Source organism: Cataglyphis hispanica, chromosome 24 (genome assembly GCF_021464435.1).
Source record: "Cataglyphis hispanica isolate Lineage 1 chromosome 24, ULB_Chis1_1.0, whole genome shotgun sequence".
NCBI classification, from domain to species: Eukaryota; Metazoa; Arthropoda; class Insecta; order Hymenoptera; family Formicidae; genus Cataglyphis; species Cataglyphis hispanica.
The window spans coordinates 1,203,338-1,225,213 of NC_065977.1; the positions used below are offsets into that span (position 1 = coordinate 1,203,338).

General features: G+C 39.5%; 1 protein-coding gene across 3 annotated transcripts in view; it reads left to right on the plus strand.

Moving 5' to 3' along the window:
* Nucleotides 1–5,977: 5,977 nt before the first annotated feature.
* The window catches only part of LOC126858240 (uncharacterized), a 211,081-nt gene continuing 195,182 nt past the window's right edge, over nucleotides 5,978–21,876 (plus strand). The window contains exons 1-3 of one of the 3 annotated variants that reach the window (XM_050608403.1): nucleotides 5,978–6,208; nucleotides 9,246–9,797; nucleotides 18,475–21,802. In XM_050608403.1, the coding sequence (XP_050464360.1) occupies nucleotides 18,536–21,802 (3,267 nt within the window). In that variant the 5' untranslated portion in view covers nucleotides 5,978–6,208; nucleotides 9,246–9,797; nucleotides 18,475–18,535. Of the gene's footprint in view, nucleotides 6,209–8,606; nucleotides 9,798–18,474; nucleotides 21,803–21,876 lie in introns of those variants that run through there. The other 2 variants (XM_050608404.1, XM_050608402.1) reach the window with 2 other exon arrangements.

The window sequence follows — 21,876 nt, forward strand, 5'->3', positions numbered from 1 at the left end:
GTTGACTCTCTCCGAACTTTTTGCTCTCCTTGCCATTCGTCTATAATTCCTCCCATTTTTAGCGCTCCTTTCGTTTTTAGCTGGCGAATTTCAACGTCAATGGCTTATTGTTGAACCGAATGAAAGGCGTGCTCGAGAGATGACGTCGTATAATGTCGGGATAATGAACGTCCGTGCTGATGGAACGAGACTTTCGGATCGTGTAGAAATAATTTGGCTGAAGATATGGGAGCAGATCTCTATGCGAATAGATAAAACTGCACGATGAATCGTCAATCAGCTTTTTAAGCTCGATGACACTCGTATTTGATTTGAAAATTTTCAAATTGACGTTACGTAATACGAAAAGTAACACCTGCATAAAAATATGATTCTAAAATTTTAATTCGATAGATACAATTTTCAATGGGTGCGAGCTATATCATATACATTCGGATACTTAATCACGTAACACGAATACAGATATCGTTTCAATTTCAAATAATTTTTTTCTTTTTTCCACATTTATCTTTAATCGTCTCTAAAGAAGGAACGCAGCTCTAATTACGTCAAGAAAGATAAAAACGTGCGATATGCAAAATATCCTCACTTTAAATTTTCATCCCAAAAGGCATATCCTATCGTAATACCTTCCCCGAGGATTCCACCTACAATGACGCATCACTATCGCGGACAGTCGAAAATGTTTTGCTGCGTGCGTGCGTGCGTGTCCGTGTCGCGGAAAGCGCACCATAGAAATTATCACCGCAAATTCAGGGGGCACAATTCTGCGATACCTACGTACCCGCTCCTGGTGGCACGTGTTGAAGCAGAAGCGCACCTTGAAACGACACGGCGGCGCCGATTGTTCCACGATCGGTGTACGGCGAATTTCGAAACGACCGATCGCGAAACTCCGGCGATTTGGCGAAGCTCGTGTCGCATCCGCTCTCGTATTCCAAATAATTCGACGAGGGTGAGAGGATGGGGGAGGGGGGCAGAAATCTCCGGGGCGACGAAAACGGCCGCGTTCTACCAAGTTATTTATCGGAGGATCGTAGATTATCGCCTATCCGGCGAGGGGGGGGAGGGGGGGGAGGGAAGGCAGGACTATTGTGTCGCGACCGCAAAGGAATTTGCGCCGTGTTATTATTGACCCTCTCTCGGGTTTATCGTCCGCGTTCCTCGAGAGAGTCCGACGACCGGTTTCGATATCCGATTTGGCAACGTAATTCCGAACGCGGAAACTTTTTAATTGGACGTCTGTTGTATGAAAAGATATCAAGCGTATACCTCTCTATATCACGAAAAGACTGAGAAATCGAAGGCCAATGATTTCTCTATAGAAATGAATGTCTTATTCCATCGAAGATTTCTGTATCGAAGCTCTTTCCTTTTTTTTTTTTTTTTCATTTGAATTCTTTTCGTTTCGTTTGGACTTTGTTTAGTTATCGTATTTAACGAATGTACACTGCTATGTGTCTGTAATTTTTTTTTTTTTTTATTTTCGTGATTCCTTAATCAGTCGCTCGTAAAGATTTTATCTTAGAATGTGAGATAAAATATTGTCACTCTTACAAGTTCATCGGAGCGGGAGAGAGAGAGAGAGAGAGAGAGAGAGAGAGAGAGAGAGAGAGAGAGAGAGAGAGAGAGAGACAGAGAGAAATGATGGTAAAATAAAGCCGGCATTCACAAGACGATTGAAGCTTGGGAGTTTTTTTTACATTCACCATCGATACAGCCACGACGGAGTTACCTATTTCCGTTATCGCGCAGTTGCTCTAATCTCCATTACTCTTCGTATAACGAATCGAATGTACGAGCGTTTCCTCATAACCCGTTACATAATCCTCCGTGATCCCGTGAGATTATTCAGGGATAAGTACATCGGGGGGCGGTTGCGCGACTTCTTCTGCAGCTCGTAAAGATACGGAGCGCAATTTCCTACATTTTGCATGGCCTTATAAATAGCGATTTACGCCGTGCGTTTTATCCAGTTTCCTTCAGACTTAATAGTTTGCTGGCGCGCTACATCTAAACCATCATTTCGCGAGTAATCCGAGTAGATAAGAAATAGCCGCTACTTATCATCATTCGTCTTAGATTAACCGTAAAGCGATCGTTTAGATATTCCGTAACTTGATTTGCAGGCGGAGTAGATGCGCGCAAGTATCGATCATGGAAATTTATGGCTTCGAGTTTTGCATCAACCTTATTTTCTGTAATTATTTTTTATCAAAAATTTGTTATAAAAATATCACGGAAAAAAAAAAAAAAAGTTACAACGCTTACATTAAAATTGTCGGAAAACTTGTCTATTCATTCTGGGAAGCTCGAGCCCGATGAAATTACGATTTTAACTTGCTTGAATTAAGAATTTCACAGAGAGACTACACATCATCGTTCATATGAAAAGACACACGAAATGAAATACTAACCGTCTTGGGTGTATACGGGGCTTAGCGGGAGGCAGACCCTTGCCGACCGAAAAAGATTTGAGCGCGTCGAAACCGGTTTGAGTAAATACACGTCACCGCCATGATCTTCCCTATAATTTACGGCGAAATTATAAATTTATCTAGGCATTACTTGTCGTCGCCAGACGATCACTGAAGCATCACTTGGAGGAACAACAAAGGGGAATGATTGGCCGTCCTCTCGTATTTCTCCATCTTTGTTGCTGTCAATTAGTTGTCGATTATTTACATGAATATAATCCACCATCTTCTAATCAATTTTATCAGGCACTGAAATAGGCTTTCGTGTAAATGTAATTTTTTTTTAAATAATATTAATATAAATTTTTTAAATTCTGAAATAATAAAGTATTATATATTGACATCGATATTTTCCTTTTGCCATAAACACTTGACAATTCTTAGTCTTTTATCATTTTTCGTAAAGAAATTCTCATTGGACAAGCGTTTAGCATCACGTATTATATGATTTCAAAGGTGTTCTATTAATAGCACATTTGAGATCCGGCGATGCAGATGCACGTAAGCAGGTTGTATGCAAGCTGGTTGTTTGCAACCACATACGCAATGAACCGGTTAACACATTACGAATTATATACACGGATCGTAAATAAGGTCGCGCGCGGATCTTCGCGTAATTCGTCTAATAACAAAGCTATTAATAAATTAAATCAATTTATTTGGTAAGATGCAACGATCGCGCCGACGTTATACATGATATTTATCCCGTATAATTAAATCCTTTAGCTTAAATGACAGATTTTTTATGTGCCGAATTTTTTGAGTTTGTTTTTCAAGAGACGAGAGAAAAAAAGGAAGCAAACTTTCAAATTAAAGAAAGAATTAAAATAAAATTTTCATCACACTTTATATTGTCTACACACAAATGCATCTCACACATATTTTCACTTTCAATTATCTAATTATGAAAACTATATCGATGCCTTGATATATTTTAATTGGTAAGGAACCCAATTATGAATTATAAAAAATTCTGTCGTTTGATGCGGCAAAAAAAAAAAAACAAACTTGTTATAATTCGAATTGTCCACTTGTATTGCTTCGAAAATTCCCGAAAAATCGCGAAAATCCGTTTGCTCGGTAAAACGACTTTATCTCGTGGAAAGCAGCGGAGCGGAACCCCAATAGGTCCTTAAGATTGAACGAGGACCTGGTAGGACGATTCGTCGTAATGTTGGCGCCAGCGGAAGCTCATCCCGGTGAGAATCGAAAAGTTGTCGACAATACGACACATTTGCCACCGACGAAGGACGATTCTGCGAGGAGCATCATCCTCATTCTTCTGGAGGGAGCGGGGCAGACGAAGCAGCATCGACGCGGGCGGAAGTGCCGCTCGCCTCGATGCTCGACATCCGCACAATGCACGTCGATATCACTGACGATACAGTGATTCTTAACTTTTCGCAAAATGATGATTTCACTTTTGTATGCAACGCGCACTTCTCTCGTGATAGTTGAATCCTTCCTCTAATGGATTATTGTTATTGGATGAATACCGATCGTGTTATCCCCGATTAATATATATTATATAATATTGAAATATTATTTTATCAATAGATCTCGAATTAAAATGATCTTTTAAGTGCACGAGAGCATGTTAAAAAATAAAAGAACCATCGTGTAATTTAGTTTCATTTTATATTACACAGAAAGTCACTTCATCTCATATTTTTTAAATTTAATAAAAGTTTAAAAATATCGTGCCATATAAAAGAGGTTAATAAGCGCAATGCATCTTTTTTTTTCTCCCTACGCGTACTTTCTTTCATAATTTCCTTCTTTTAATTAAACGGATGCCAAGTGTCACGTGATCTGTCGTTAATGAACCACGTGAAAATAAAACCGGGATCATATAAAACCACGCAAGTGACCACATGAGGAAGGCCTCACGAGTGTATGTGCGTGCGTGCGTGCGTGCCTGTGCGAAAAACATCGCGCGCGCCGTGGACCAAACCAGTCGAGTACCTTAATGAGGGATATGCTCGTATGTACGTACGTGTGCTCATCTCACCGCGCTCTTATGGTGTGATGGTGGTAGTGGTACAGCTACACGCATACCATACCGCAAACAGGTATGTGCTCGATGTGGGCACGCGGCTCGGGCGCTCATGGAAAAAAGTATCAGCCGCATTCCCTCCCTTCGTGACTATCTAAGGACTTGGCGTTTCGTTCTCGACTTTTTTTTTATATAGATTCCGCTCGTCGTCTGAAATCGAGAATTTGAGAGAGAGCCTGGCTTCTCATACTCGCGATACACACCTGTGGATGTTAGTTAGATTCCTTCGTTCTCGATCTCCTGTAACCGATTCGTGTGCTACATTTTGATAATTGACAGGCTAGATTAGATCGAGGTGTATACAATACGTACTGCAATAATAATATGACAAATTAAAAAGAAATAGAATATAAAAATATTAATAAAAAGGAAGCACAATGCATTTTCTCACGATAAAATAAAATCAATTCGCACATATAAAGTTAGTTCTATTATTTTCTTTTTCCGTCTAGATTTTTACATTGTCATAATATATATATATATCATAGGCATGTTCTTTGTCGATATCTCAAAAAAGTCTCTCTTCATTTTTATTCTCTAAAAATGTTTTCAATCCCTTTTTTACAATAGTGAACATTCCAATATAATTTTATTTAATAAAATTGAGAAATTGTAACGCCTTGTATATTATTAGATTCATCTCTAATATCGCTACACTCCATAAAATAGCACGAGATAGAGCAAAATGTTCGCATATACTTTCGGCTTTCTCTTCCGTCAGTGCGCGTATCTCTCACAATATATACGAGTCACGAATTTACGCAGCAATTTAGAAAAGGGATAGAGACTGCGCTTAATAAATCAACGTTGCGATAACGCGTCGGATTCTTCTATTACGTGCCATTCAAGGAGCTGATCTAAGATTAAATTCTAAGCTATCTAGATCGGATAAGCCGTGTGCTTTTTAATGATATTTTTAATTAACTTTTACAGATCAAATTGTAAAGATTAATATATTCTATTTTATTATAAATCCTTAATTTTTATAGATACAATATAAATTTTAATTTTTTAACAAAAGCTATAAAAATTATTTCTCACGCTCTATTATTTAAGATTTTATTACCAATCCTTATGATTTCTTTTTCTTTTAACTTGTATTACAATAAAAAAATTTTTCATAAATTTTGATGTTATATACTTTTAAATATATAAAACTAATATTTTTGATATATTATTAAACACATATATCAGTATTTCTGTGTGTGTGTGTATGTATTTTTTAATCCTATTTATTTTAGGAGAATTTAAATTCTATCAGTGGAAAGCTGTTAAATTCACACATCTTATCGGTTGTATTATTTATGGATCGTTAATGGTATTTTCTTGGCGAACCTTGCGTCGCGCCGTCCCTGGTCGTTGTTCCTCGATCACGATCCCGATCCATGCCGGCCAGTCTAGTCTTGCCGCGTCAGCGCGATCGAGAGGATCGATGCTGCTTGGTTCGCGCGCGCGTTCGATGCTCCGATTCGAGAAGTCGAACATAGTGATTTCTAATAGAGTTAACCAAGATCGATAGTGGAGAGTGAATTCGACGTGGTGATGTGTATCTCCATTTGTGCAATTACTTGCCGGATATGTCGCGTGGATCTGCCCGAGGGATTCGTGGATTAAATAAATCCACTAACGCGGTGTACAACTCATCCATTTCTCCCAAATGTCTCGAATCCTTTCGGTAAACTCTACAAATAATGCGAGATTACTGCATTTTGTTTACTAGAGCCAAGGATCTGTCAAACGATTCGATGCTTTTCTTTCTTGCGCGGTCAAATGTTTGAGTGTATTTTTGGAGCTAGAGAAAAAGGGGCGAGGTATACAAGTAAAACTCTCTCGTCTTTAATTCGAGATGAAATTAATGGACGCCGATTAAGAGCTTCCTTCTTCTCACGAGATCACAGCTTGCATTGCCTGGAACGACGGCTTATTACGCTCGATTTAGATTCCAATTGACCGCGTAACTCCGCGCGTATCTACACGACACTTCGTTAAATATATCATTCGGATTCCTTTGAGTATTTTTCTGAAATAAATAGCCCCGAGTCAAACGAAACGAAATTCACTAATTACATGGGCTCACTCACTCGGGAGACTCTGACAAATGATTCCCACAAATGACTTTCTTTTTTTTTCGTTCCAATATACAATTTTTTCAAAAACCAATTTTTCCTCGCTTGCAGGATTTTTTAAATCGTCACGGCTCGAAAGAATAGATGCGATTCTCTAGGGAAGGGTCAGTTAACAGTTAACCGAGGTTATCAAAGAGTCGAGAGAACAATTTATACGATATCTTTAATCTCACATTTTTTTTCTTTTTTATTTATCCTGTATAACAGCGAGAGAGAGGAGAGAGAGAGAGAGAGAGAGAGAGAGAGAGAGAGAGAGAGAGAGAGAGAGAGGCGGTAGGTTGAATAGCGCCCTGCGCTTTCTCGTGTTCGTTGTCCGTTAATATGTTAATTCAATTTATTTTCGCGCCCCATTCGTCTCTGTCCATCGCTCGATGTTTATATGCGTTTGTTTATTTTCCTCGTCGTTGCATCGCGGTTTTTCTCCACTCGCGAATTACATTCTTGCGCACCTCAAACCATGCTTTTTCAACATCGTGACTTTTCCAGGCTCTGTAATAATTATTATTCCTTAGACCTCTGCTCTCTTCTCTCCCTTCTGAAAAACGTTTGACGGTTAGCTTTCAAAATCTAGTAAATATTTAGAATCTCGCGAAGATTTCCCACGAATTTATATGATGGATATGTATTAGAGGCGATATGAATACGATCTGTTATTACGCTTCGGCGGGAGGACGCGGAATGTTATCAGATTTAATCCCGCATTATCTTTGCAAATCATAATTCATGACAGATCCACGAATATTAAAGCAAGGAGGAAGTTGGAGCTCGTGTCTTCCTGCCAGTTTCTTAAGGCCACTCTCCTCCAACTAACGTAATCCCCAAGTTATTAGCGTAAGCTGAAATTCCTCGCAAATTAAGCCGAGCCCTTCGTCTCCAAGTTTAGCTAAACGTGTAACTTCGCACACACCTCTCTCGCAAATTAATTATGTAGTTGTAAAAAAATTCAATTAAATTGCGCAATAATGATAAAAGTTAATTGTTTATAAAACTCCGTAGTTTAGATTAAATTCCATAGATCCACGCTGATATAACGCTCATCACCGTCGTGATTCGTCAAGCAATTTCTGAAAATCATGCAGAGATATACGATCAATATCGCGCTCCATCATGATGGTGACAGTGCATAATCTTGTGCAATAGTAATGGTACGAGGATAGTGCTAGTTTCCCCTTCGAGTGCCGTACAAGGGGCTGCAATTACCTCCTCGCGACGTCGCTGCCAGGCCTCGCTTCGCGCGCCGATCGCGCGGTTGAAAGGATGCGATTAACGCGCGGCGATTTGCCGGTGAAATTCGCGTTCAGGAACGCAGTCGCAGCTGCGACGCTAATTCTCGAGTGCACTTTTTACGCGTGGCGAGCAAAAATAGAGACCATTGATGGTCGCCGCGTTTAACCGTAGAAACGGGCCGTATCAATTGCTGTCACGAGAAGGAAACGCAATCAGTGTACCGCGAAGTGGGTACCATCCCTGTAAATTGCGCTGTGTGCGATAACGGCATTCTCTATACGTGATACGACAGTTCGCAAAGAAGATATCTCGACGTACAGAAACGTGCAATAACGCCTAGGCTGTAATTGGGAAGGAGGCCGAACGAGCCTGATGTGATCCGCGAAAGTTTAGAAAGGCTTTAAAAAGTTATTACGAGATAAAAGTTGATGCGTACTCAAGTGCAATTAATTGCAACAAATTGGAATAATAATGCAAGAGAAAAATATGATATAATTGAGGCTCATTCCAGCCTCAATTACGATCAGCGCAACGGCTTGAGAAGACATCATATTTCGAGTTCTATTTGGCGAATTTTTGAGGGAAATTTGCTGAATACTTTGTCGCAAAATCAGCATTTCTCGCGTATATAGACGTTGAATTTAGCGCAGTTTTCAAGTGTACTCGCAAATTTCAAACCACCAACCGGTGGTTCGATGTTGCGTATCTTCTAGGAATGAAATTCGCGGTACTTCAAAATGACAGTTTCCACCGCAGGAATAATAGTCTGGCAGTTCGCTGTGGATTGTTTCTGCTCCGAAAACTTTGCGATGCGTTTCGGTAATTTGCCTCGATAACGCGCTGACAGAACTCGCTGCAAAATCGAAAGCAAAGTTTGCGATTCTACGATCGATCAACTAATCGCAATGCAAACAGCACTTCGTACACAAGAAATTAGCATTGCACGACACATTACAAAAAATGTATTTAATGTAATTGTAATTATCATTGCTGTTAAAATTGCTGAATACATTCGGATACGTCGAAGAAGTCTGAAAAAGGTCAAAGATAATATCAAACTTATTCTATCAAGATGTGATGATTTGTTTGTTTATTGGGAAAATCCTCTCATCTATTTACGTCACCGCTTCTAGTTGCAGAAACTGTTGATGAATCATCGAGTTTATACGTGCCATCTAATATAATTAATGTAAAATTCTGTCGAAATCTAGTTATTGTCTCCGATCGCGTCACAATCCTCGTATTGGCGCGATGAAAGCATCAACCCCGTATTCCTATGTTTTGCGTCCTTGCATTATGCGTCGCGTGAGCCAATAATGAATAATCCAGAGGCTACTCTTCTACGGATTCCTTTTTTAGAAATTCATCGGACACGCGTAAATCCACCGTGCAATTTCTGGTAGCAGTAATCTTTCGAGAAAACCTCGAGTCGCTGGAAACCGCACGGCAGCGTCTCGTAAATCCCGCCGTGTCGTCATCGAAGGACAAAGAGAAGAAGTTATCCTTTGCGTGGCGAATCGCGTTACACTTTGCGGGAGCGAACCGAGAGAAACGAGAGGCAGCTCCCGGTTGTGCGTCGTGAAGAACGGATCGCGACTCCGAAAGTGTCGCGACTTGGCGGTCGGCAAACTTGAACAAGCCTGGTCACGGGAATTCCTCCCCAGTGCAGTGAGCAATAAATGCAGCGCGGCATGCAGTCGTCGTGACGCGTTCGCAGCGCAAAGTCGCGGCGAGAGAGACAGACGATAGAACTGATGCAACCCACAATTGCATCCCGTTCATGTCCCGCGGCATTGACTGCCGAGACGAGAGACACGGAATTGCACCACGTCCATCGCACTGTAATCGTCCAGATAACGCAGTAGTCCATTTATATCGAAGATAACAGCGACGATACTCAGCGAATAAAAGGTATGTATGGTTGTCCGTAAATAATAAAATAAATGTGAATTTTTTTTTTTTTTTAATAAGAATGCGCGGTTAACTTGGAACCTTCTGTTTATAAAAATATTTTCTCCTTATCATAATTTATATTCAAAGCTGTATAATAATGAGATATTTTTTTTCTATTAATCTCGGTAAAATTTTTATTATGATTCGTACTCTCTTATTTTTTAATAGAAAAATATTTAAGTCACAAAATAACGTCAATATCATAGGAAAGACTCTATTTCGAGCGCCAACTGTAAGATAAGCTGTATTTACTTTTCTTGAAATACAGAGATATATATATACTTAGATATTTATTCGGTATGTTTATTCTGGATACTCTAAGCGACTTCGACTTTAGGGCTCAACATATACCACGATCTACACCGAGTTGCATTAACTTTAAGGATTGTGTCGGCTTCGTGGTTGAGTTAAGCGTTAAGAACTAATGGAGAAGATTTGAGAAGGAGGAGAACATTTAATCGTTCCGTTCAGGATAGCTGATGATGGTGTAGGAGGTGTTTATTTCAGTAATCAAAGCTTTGACGCAATCGATGATGTAACGATGAAGTAACACCGCATTTTTTTCTCTAATAGCATCACTTTTTACGAATAAGATTATTTCGTTGATTCGAAAACATCATTTAGTTTTTATGAAGCTTAACGAAAACTAGTAATAATAACGCGAATTACCTTTTTATAACTGATAATACTGTAAAATATTCGTATAAAAGAACAAATAGATAAATTAATTAATACAAGCTAACAGAAAAATGTTATGATATAAAATGATATAACAAGATAATTTTGTAAATTATTGGTATATAAACAAACAAATTAATTAATTAATACAAAGCAACAAAAATATATTATAATATAAAATAATATATAACCTTGTAGAGTTTCATAATTTATTTAAAAAAAATATATATATGTATTTTTTGCTGTTTTAATTATGAAAATAATTTTATATCCGATTTTTCTCTCTCACGCTCTCTTTTTCTATCTTTTTGATTTTTATTTTGCCGGACATATATCCCATTTTTCTCTGTTCATTGAAATATCGCATATCTTGTTAAAGTATGGAGACCTGACAGTTCCTAGTATAATGCAGCAAAACTTAAATTAGAGATTTTAATCAGTCAAATCCCTCAATAGAGGGAATTGAATAAATGTCACGACCATGTGCATCTTACAACAAACACACGCCTGTGAATGAAAGTTTACATATTTGTATTATGCGATAAAAAGTGTATGACAGCGTTAAACGATTTATGTAATGCTTCGCTATTATCAGCTTCATGAATGAGTCTCACGATACAAGTTCGATGTCACTTATTAGTATTTGTTATCTGCGTGTGAATGCACTTGTTGCCGATCGTTCGTTAGATTCGAAGAATGAGAGAACGATGGAGAAAAGGAGTATCTCGCAACGTGCGTATCCGAGCTCCAAACCGAGATCAAAGACAATGAAGCATTCTTCCGATACGAGGAATTAAACCGCCATTTATTCTTCTTGCATTTTAGTACACTTTGTTTTTATGCCCGATCTCCGCGCAAGGAAACGATAATGACTCCTTGATCAAAAAATCTTATGCGCACGTAGTGTTTATTTATTTCACCGAATTTAAGTTTATTTAAAAATCAAAGAATAAAGAATTCGATTTTTGATTTAACAAAACCTATACATACGCATTTAGAGAACACTATAAATCATATTATAGATAATATCTCTTCTTTCTCATTACGTGAGAAATAATTTAGTTTACTAGTTTCGTCACAACGTAATATAAAAAAAAAAAAAAAAAAATTAACTTTGTAGTTTTAGGAAAGATGTAATGTGGGCAAAAAGCATGCCGAAGGCACTAAGGTCCAATTTCGCACGTGGTAATAACGAGAAACGTAAATTAGCAGCATGGAAAAAAAGCAAAGCGGTGTTTAGCTTTGCAGTGGTAACGTGTCTTGAGCGGCTCGTGACATTTATTTGTTCGCATGGTTTGTGTTTGTTAAAAAGAAGCGAAGTCCCTTTTGGCAGATCTCGTGTCGGAGGATAAGAGGAAAAATATCAGAGGGATAAAGAGGTGAGAGAGAGAGAGAGAGAAAGAGAGAGAGACAAAGAAGGTACGGCGAGAACACAAAAGGATCTGGGCTCCAGAGGCCGCATGTGCGGTCCAGGGCGAAAAGATCCACGCGGAGAATGTTAAGACGAGCAAAAAGGTTGCGAAGTATTTCTCGGAGCCGCCATAAGAGACATCTCTGTCAGGAATCAGAATAGAAAGAGAGATTGTAGAAAATATGAGATTATCGCATGCATATCTAACTTGCGTCATAGTGCAATATAACATATATATAATTTATTTTAACATTACAATATATATTATAATAGAAGTAAACAATTTTTTTAATTATATTATGCAATACAATTATGATAATTATAAATAATAATATTAAGAAATTAGTAATAATTATTGATAATTTTATAATTATTTTAAATTGTTATTATTATTATTATTATTATTATTATGAAAGTTAAAATAATTTTATAACATAATGTCCCTATGAGAGAGATTTTGAAACTCTTAATACATTTTTTTTAAGGAAAACTTTGTTAATTTATTTAAAGTAGACTTTTCATCTAGAATATTATTAATGTTAAATATTATTAAAGTTAGAGATATTTTTGCCGTTAGATTTTTATGAAAAAATTATATGTCTCGTTTTACGTGAGCAGAAATAGCGAGCTCTTTGGAAGACTCTCGAGTGCGTATAGGCTCTACATAGTTGCGTTCAGGTTATCCACCCCGGAGGCAACTCTGTGAAAGACGTGAATAGCCCATCGGTGTAGAAGAAAGGAAAAGGCGAGAGGATTGTGAAAGAGGACCGAATGTTTTCAGAAGTCATCCATGCTGGAAGATATCGGTATACTTTGTCCAGAAGAAAGAAATGATAGCAACGAGCGGATAAAATCGATATATATATTATTTTTTTTTTTGGAGGGAGTATCGATATCTGAAGGAGAAGGGATATGTGAAAGATGGTTTGCGGCTGAGGATTATTTTAACGATATGATTTTGATGAATCTCAGCAAATTTTAAAGTCTCGTGAAAATTGATTCGAGCAAGTAACGTGACATTATTTTATCAAAAAATTATTTTCCATGAGAATTATTATTATTAAAAAAGGAGAACAAGTTCCAATAAAAAAAAATCTACATTACAGTTGATAATAAACGATATCAAAGTGTCCTCATTGTTTATTTTCAGCCAATAGGAAAAAGTGCGAGATTGCCGTCAGAATCTCGAGCTTGATTTCATTCGGATAAGTTCTTTAATAAGCTTGTATGCGTAATTGCAACGGGCGCGCGCATGACAATTAAAATCGAGCGATACGAGACGCGTGTTGCATAATAGCTACTAATAATACGATATAAACGGCGGCCGGGATGATACAAATTACGAGCGATACGCGATCGGAAATACCACGTGACACGTACTCGTCGAAATGATAAACGAACGGCGGCAGAGCGTCGAGTCCAAGGCGAAAGTTTCTCGCGCGTTTAAAAAAAATCTCCATCTGACCGCGACGCTATATCGACCAGATAATACAGGGCCATTAATTTCCCTAAAGGATTGGCGCTCACCTACATATCGCCGGATAATATTACCCCAGGACGGCGCTTAATCACGTACACATGTATGTGTACGCGGTACGCGCGATTCACGATAAGATTATCTCGTGGGTATGAGACGTTTTATTACGAGGCGCTTACCGCAGGAAACGATCGTGTCTTCCGGCGGAATATATCCCCTCGGATGAATAAAGTAAGTGACAAAATACCCGCGATTACTCTGATCGAACAATCTGAAAGATTTCCGCGCGAGCGTCTCCCTTCGTATATGCGAATTGAGATGATTATTCTTTCTTGATAATAATCGGATATGTAGCTATTTAAACACTAGATCTTTTTTTTCGTAAGAAGAGAAAAAGAAAAAATAATTAAAAAGAGATTAAAAAGATATATATGTATAAATATTACAGAATAATAATCTATAACATTTTTAACAGAGATTATTCAAGAAAATTATTAATTACGACAGGAAAAAATTGAAGTTTATTAATCTTTTTATACGCTTAATATGTAAATAAATGCTTCCAACGTGATGATAAAACACTTGATTAGACTGAAACAATTTGACACGTTGAATGAATAATTTTCTCATTTTATCTTAATTATAAATATTTTCGTTTCAGAATAAATGTCGCAAAAAATATAGTACAGCAAATTAGTTTTCATTCTAAATAAACATTTGATAAATTTTCTGTTACTGCGGTATTCTTGGTAAACAAAATTGCTTGGTTTATTTTCTAATTATAATATTGGCTATTCTGCACTCAGCCTATAATCAACATGAATACTTGTCAATTTCACAAAGAATTTTCCTCGAGGCCAACATTCATCATATAGCTTATATAGTCAATTAATGAAACGAATTTCCATTAGTTAAAATACATTTTAAAATGTACAAATTTACATGTTAATTAATATCAATTTTCAGCCTGTCGTATCTTTTTTCATATAATATTATTATAATTATCTTTCACTTTAGAAAAGTAGCGTATTAGATTACAATATAAAAGAAGATAAAAGTTTATTATTTTATTATTGGTATCGTAATTTTTTGTATTTATTATTTTGCGCTGCAAGTTTAGTATAGTTTTTATTATAATATTTAATATTTATTTGTATATTTTTACATTTTTCATTAAAATATGTTTTTTAAGGCTTATATTTCTTTATTTTTGCCAAAAAAAGAGAGAAATTTGAACCGGCAATATCTCGAGCGTTAATAATCTAGATGATCTACAGAGGCTTTAGTCGGGGGGAGATCAAACATCTCGTCACTCGATTAATTAAGAGGTTAAAAGGTTTAAACGGCGTGTACAAAGAAGAACCTCACGCTCTTCTCGGCTAACGAGTCAGGCTTCCCGACGTACTTATTCGCTTCTTTCCGCGATCGTCGGCCGATTATCGTCTCTCGTTATTACGCAACCGTGTCACGGCTAGGTAAGCCCACGCAATCATTTTTGCATTCCATTGTAATCTTGGCGAGAGATTCTCGCGCTCTGTGATTCATCCGGGCATGTGGATCGATGAATTATGTATATGCGCGGCGACTATTTGCCGCTGACAGTCTGCAATTCTCTTAACTGAATACATTGTCTTTTATGGATCTTCGTGCAAGTCTGCAGAGGCGTTTTCGCCAAACAGAATTTTCCAAGATTAAAAGTAAAAAATTTTAGGCTCCATAAGTAATGCAAACATCATCGTACCGTGGATCAAGATATTTCTATTTAAGAAAAGAAATTCACATTTATTTTATTGCAAAGTATATGTAATAGAAAAAAAGTTACGCGTGTGATCTTAATCCACTGCAAGAGTTGCGAGAAATCGCAACGAATGCATGAATTCGATATCACGAGCTAAATCGCGACGTGCCTGTGACGATAAATAAATCGTGATAATCACAGCAAATCGTAGTCACCTTCGTGTATCTCGCCGCGCGCTGGTGCGCGCATAGAAGATTCGGGTCAGTGCATTCGCGGAAACACCTGAATTTTGCAGTTACCGTTAATTACATCAGCCAGCACACCACGCATTCCTGGAGAGTGCAAGCGCGGCAAGCATTTCATCGAAATTAATATTCCCTAGTGGCAAGTTCAATCTTTGCTCTCATTTGTATACTACGTAATGCGTGACATAATTAAAACCTATTAAAAATTTTTTTGAGAAAAATTTATTTCCCCGCCACGTTTTTTTTCTTTATCACGCCGTCTTCATTATCCGTGTTTCTGCTTTTTCATTTTAATAATGTCTGTCCTCGGTTACATACGCGTGATATGAGGCATAAATTTATTTCAGTATGCAATTACTTCTTAGAGTGGTACAATTTTGACAAATTTCTAGAGAAATCCACTTTCACATGGAACACTCTTGCAATTATGCAAAGCGCGGTATAAATACAGTCAATTAGAATTTGAATCAATCTATAATTTTGTCAAATGCTCACTTGCAGTTCTACTGTTTCAAAGATCGATCTCACTCATGCTATATGAATGACTCCCATGCGTTTCATTACGACGCGGTGGCTTACGCCTTATCTGCGATCTAAAAGTAGAATTCCAGCCGGGAGGCTTCAACACATACAGCCTACATACATATGTCGTGTGTATATATGTGTGTGTGTGTGTGTGTGTGTCGCGTGGGAATCATTAAAGCTTCAGTATAACATCGTAATACAGCACGAAAAGCCACGACAGTTTAATTCAATTTACGCGGCTCGTGCGCGCGCGCTCTTACCGTTCTCGTGCGAATTGCAACTACCCTGTCCGTGGGGGAGGGTCGACAATGTTCGGCGAGTGCGATTTCACGTTTAATATTTACCTGGCGCATTTGCCGATTTTAGCGAGACTGCCGAATTATACCGATGCATCGAACGTTGCCGCGCAACGAATCGTGATTAAATGGAATGAAATCCGCCATCTCTTTTTTGCACGTTTTGCGAATATTGTACATTATCCGATTGCATCCCCTCCTCCTTTTCCCCTCGTTTTCCATCCTCTTATCGTTCAATGTTTTATGAATATTTACCGCTGGGTGGACCTTTATTCGCGTCGGATGATACATCGTCGCTAAAAACCAATTGTTTGCGAAAATATGCAATTTGCATTGATCCGAACGGCATTTCCGATAAGCAGCATGGTTTTTCGCATTTTCGTTTCGCTCCATTAAGCGCGTTTTGTTTCATTTACATTTCAGGCTTGCGCCGCTATGCATTTAATAACCTCTCATCTTTGTCTGAGTGAGGTTTTCAAATTCAGTCTTGTTAATTATGTTAATTAACATTATCGACGTGCGTTATCGCCATCTCATCTGAGAGATTTTATACCCCAAGGAAAATATACGCAAGAGAGAGAGAGAGAGAGAGAATAGAGATTGAAATAAAATTCCAATCAAAGTTTACTTCAATCAAATTTCAATCAAAATTTATTTTCTGCTTGTGAGGAAATAATTTGTGTTCCAAGTTCTTTCATTATGTTTTATCATCAATATTTCAGTATTGTTTTTAAAATATTTTAGTTTAAATTCTCTTGTGAAATCTAATCAATATCAATTTATATACTTATACGTATACAGAATAGTTCAGTTAAGTTGCTCATCCATATTAATTTTTTTTTTTTCTAAGTGCTTTTACAGAAAAGTCGTTGAAAAGAAAATTATTTTGGCCGGTCCAGGAAAGATATTAATTAGATATTCGATTAAAAGCGCATTTTAGACGAGTCATCATATTTTATAAAATAATTGCAATTTATATTACGTCAACATATATACTAAATTGATGAAATTTCCTATGATATGATGTAATGATCTGTGATTTAAAGGGACACACTTTTATGAAAAAAAATAACGTAGTTCCGGTCTCTCGACGGGCATATTAAATTTTGTTGGGCTCTTGGGTTTCTTAACGATTCCACGCACGATCTCCATGGCGGACGTATTATAATATTTACCGTCCCCGAGTTGAGGAACCGAATTAATTCAAACCGGATATCGGTCAACTGCCGGAAATTCCACGAACGACAGAACGTGCCGCCGACGTCGGATCGGCGAAATCGTTACGGAAGCGCACCTTCTGCTATTTATCGCCGATTTCCGGAACGTGGTCGAGCTCGAAATGGCAAATTTTGCCGTGGAAATTTCAAATTTAACATTGTATTTTGCGAGATTCATCTCTCTGGTTTCTGCAAGCCGAATTGTGATTTCTCCCCCGTTTGCAAAATTAAAGCGTTTAATTTTTAAATTGCTTTTAAGATTCGCGCAAATTATATATTAGATTTTATTCGCCATTTATTATTATTTATGGCAGCATATGTTTGTCAATTCTCTCGTTGACAAAACGACGAGAGTTAGAAAGATCCGTGCTCGCAAATTAAAGCGGTGTGTAATGCGCATGTAATGTGGGGCATGTAGTCGAGATGAGGCGGTGCCATTTAGCGGAGCACGCACGTAAATTTTCCTGTGTGCTAGGTGAAAAATTAACGAGGAGAAGGTTGTTCGCCGGCCGCGTTTGAGAGTTTATTACGCTAGATTTGCGAAAGCGCTTACTGCACGGAGACCGTTTCTAGTGGATAATTTTTGGTACTCGCTTGGAGCACATTCGGCGGAGGAGTTTCTCGAATTTTACGTAAAGTTAATCGCGTTATCAAAGGCTGATAAATTATTCGACAAATTGCGCGAGATTCTACTTTTAGTTGCTAATGCCTACCCGGTCATATATTTCAAACAGCAATGCAACTTTTCATATTTAAACAACCTAGTCTTTTATTAAACAAATGGAAAAGTCCCATGTTAAATAATTTTTTTTCCGGATAAAATATTATCCTACGCTATTACAAAAACTGTTGAATTCTTTCTTAATTGTTTCATTCTTTTTTTTTTTAATTTTTTTTTTTTTTATACGGGATACTTCAACATTTTTTGTCACATACTTTGAAGAGGAATTTTCTAAAATTAAAAATTTATAAAACAATCCAGTATTTTTCCATTTTAGATTCTTTTTTTAAACATTCTCGTTTTAATCGCGAAATATTTTTCTTTCAGAATCTCGCGTTACTCCTTGTCTTCGATAAGACGCGTCTACGATGCCGCCTTGCGACGAAAGATGAGCGATGAAATAATTTCCAAGTCCAACAACATTTCCTTCGTGGACGAGGATGCGCCTAATGCGGACAGCGGCGCCTCTCGTCCCATCGCTTCATGGATCACGTCGAAGAGATTGACAAACGCCGAGGCGGGGGACGCGTGCTTGCGGAACGTGCGGTGCTTCACGACCTTTTCGGCTTCCGGTCCGTCGGCGATCGCGAGTCGGGACCTGTCGGCATTTGACAACGGCAAGATGCTCAATCATCGGCGGGAGTCGCTTCAGCAACGTCACGCGCGACAATCGTCCGTCTCGAGAAGAGATCAGAACGAAGAAATCGAGAGCGCGTCGCAGCGTTACGAAAACGTGGTGCTGAGATACCAGAAACCGAGGCCGCAATCTAAGCGACAGATCAGCCGGGAACATCAGCAGCAGCAGCAGAACAATAACTCGAGCAGCGACGAGAGCGTCGCGAGAAACAAGTCAAAGAGCACCAGCTCGATCGACGCACAATCAGTGAACAATATTCTGGACGAGTACGAGGATCTTGATTATTGCAGATCGTCGGATCTTAGCGACGTGGGCAATATTAACGTGACGAATTTCGAGGCGATAATAATGGATCAACAAAAGCGGCAGCAGCAACAAGAAAGATCGAAAGTATCTGGCGCGAAAATTCAGATTAAATCGATTCCAACGAGGGAGAAGATTCAACCGGTATTAAAGGTGAACCAGCAGACTCAGGTGAGACAGCGTTCGCGGGACAGACAGAAGGATTCCAGCAAAGCGCATCAACAGGATAATTGTCGCGCCTCGTCGCCAACGACGACAGACGCGATCGAGAGCGGTCGCTCGAAGATGCCTGAGATGTTGCTACGCAGAGGAGAGGTCCAGAAGCGGGTGGACGAGTGGCTGAATCAGGCGCACAATCAGAACTTTCCGTTGTCCCCTCGCGAAAAACCCCTAACAAGGTCCAACAGCAGCGCCGAACAAAAAAGCCAGCGAAGATATCGCGTCCAGGACTCGCAATCGCGTTCGATCGACGAGGCGAAGAGTAAATTGAACGGTGGTGCCTCGTCGAGCTACGACGATCTGACTCGGATGGATCATAAGATGGAGCGTGACAAGCCGGAGAGAGTGAATGTTGGCGTAAACACCAGCAGAGGCACATACAAAGAATATTTAGCGATGAGGAGCAAAATCAAGCAGCAAGATTACGGTTTCGGCGCTCAGTCAAACGTCGCGTCGTCTAGATCTGGCGATTCCAATCCGGCTTCCAGAATCCCTCAGAGAGAGCCCTTAGGTTCGAGCTTCAGGTCCAGGCGCGCTGGAATAACTTCGGAAGAAAAGAACCCGACCGATGGCAGGAATGCGAATTTAATGAAGACGAAAAACGAATCCAATCACGGTAGAACGACCGTTAATAGCTCCAAGACGGCCGAAGCATCTACCGTTACATCAACGACAACGGCGTCAATTATTTCCTGTAGAAAGCCATCGCTGAAGCGTTCTGGGAATGTCGCGGATCAGAATTGTGCGGTGGCGCGTTTGCTCGTTAAGGAAGAGACAGATCCGCGCTTGCCGCGCGGAGCAGGCTTCTCGAAGGGCCCACTGTCGGCCGCTAACCTTGGTGACCAAGGTGAGCTGATCTCCCCAAATAAGGATGGAGAAAGTAGGCGACCAGGTGCTGCGGCAAGCGGGCCGATGCCGCGACTCGCCGCCGATAAAGCGATCGAGGCGATCTGTAAATCAACGGAAGCGCCGACGAGTTGCGCCGCTGACCCTTCCCGAGACAATCCGCCGAGAATCGCCTCGATGGAATCGGGAATGGCAATCGAATCACGACGTCGATTACAGATTTCCAGCGATGTTCGTAGGGACGCGATATCGATCGATCAATCGCGACAGGAGCAACCGAGCTACGGTTTGACAGTTGGCGCTCACGTGCGGGCTCTCCAAGGTCAAGCGGAGTCGCGCAGCGGTCTAAGAATCAGATGTCATCAAGTCGGAGGAACATCGATGGAGATCAGAAAGCCACCGGTCTTTTCGCGCAAAGATCTCGCCGCGTCTCCTTCGCGAGACGTCGAAGCACAGAATCCAACTAGGACGTCGATCGACGTAACTTCCTCGAGCTTCAAGCCGAACAATCGAGCCTACATCGCGACAAACGATTCGCAAAAACAATCAAACGAGCAGAACGTCACGGAATCCAAGATCGCAATCTGCGAGGCCGTCCCGTCTGGCAAAATCACGCGTTATACCTCACCCGATCACGTGGAGAGGATTTATGAGCGTAGTCTACAACCGCAAGTGATCCATGCGGATAATCTCGAATCGATTCTTCGTCCTTCGCTACAAATGTCGCCTTACGGTGAAAGAATTGGCGCTTCCAGATCAGATCGAGACTCGTCCGTCAAACAATGTGAAACAACATTGGTTCTCGAAGACGATTCGTTCGACAGAATCGGCGAGTCGCGACACGAACATCTCGAGACTATCGAGGAGGACGATCGGAAGAGCGAAGATTCCGCCTGCAAGTATCCAGAGATTGGCTTGAAGCAGTGCTTGAAGGTGCAACAGAGTCTGCCGAACAGTAAATCGAGAGAATCGGCGGATAAGAGAAAGGACAGTTCGAATTATGCCAAGGACCAGCAACATCTGGTTGTCTTTAACGAGCCTGCGAGAACTTTCGCGACTTTCCAAACGACATCACCTTGTCAGGGTAATGTCAAGTCAAGTGTCCAGTCTAAATCTTTGGAGATAAAGGAATCCAAGGAAGAGATTAAACAAAATTCAAACGAGACAACGATGATTCTTCAGGATCTAGTGACTGGCTATCAAAACGCGTCGCGAGACGATCAGGATCGACTGACGATCCATTCGCGGGAAAATAGCAATCTGTCAACTGCTACAATTCCTATCGATGAACTAGAGAATCAAAAAAATTCAAGGTTAAAGACTGAGGGAGAATCTTCTCGGAATAGACTTCAGTTTAGTGAAATGTTGCAAGATCGCGTTGAAGAGACAACGAAGAATGCTGAAGAGCGCGGTGCGGTGATCAATGAAGTTCTTGTTAAAAATCTGCGATTTGAGCAAGATTTGCCGGAAATTGCGGCCGAAACAAAAGTGGATCATAGTGTTCAGCCGGTGAATTTTCATAATATTTTGTGCGACGATTACGAGAACGAGAAGTTGAGGAAGAGAAAAATATATATGACGAAGGAGGAGATAGATCACCAGAGACTAATAGATATGCTGAAGAAGGGAGACTTGGAGGCGCTAAAGACGGTGAGTGACAAAGGCACTTAATATTTTTTAGATTAGACTAGCCACTTATGTCAGTTGACGATTTTTATCGAAAT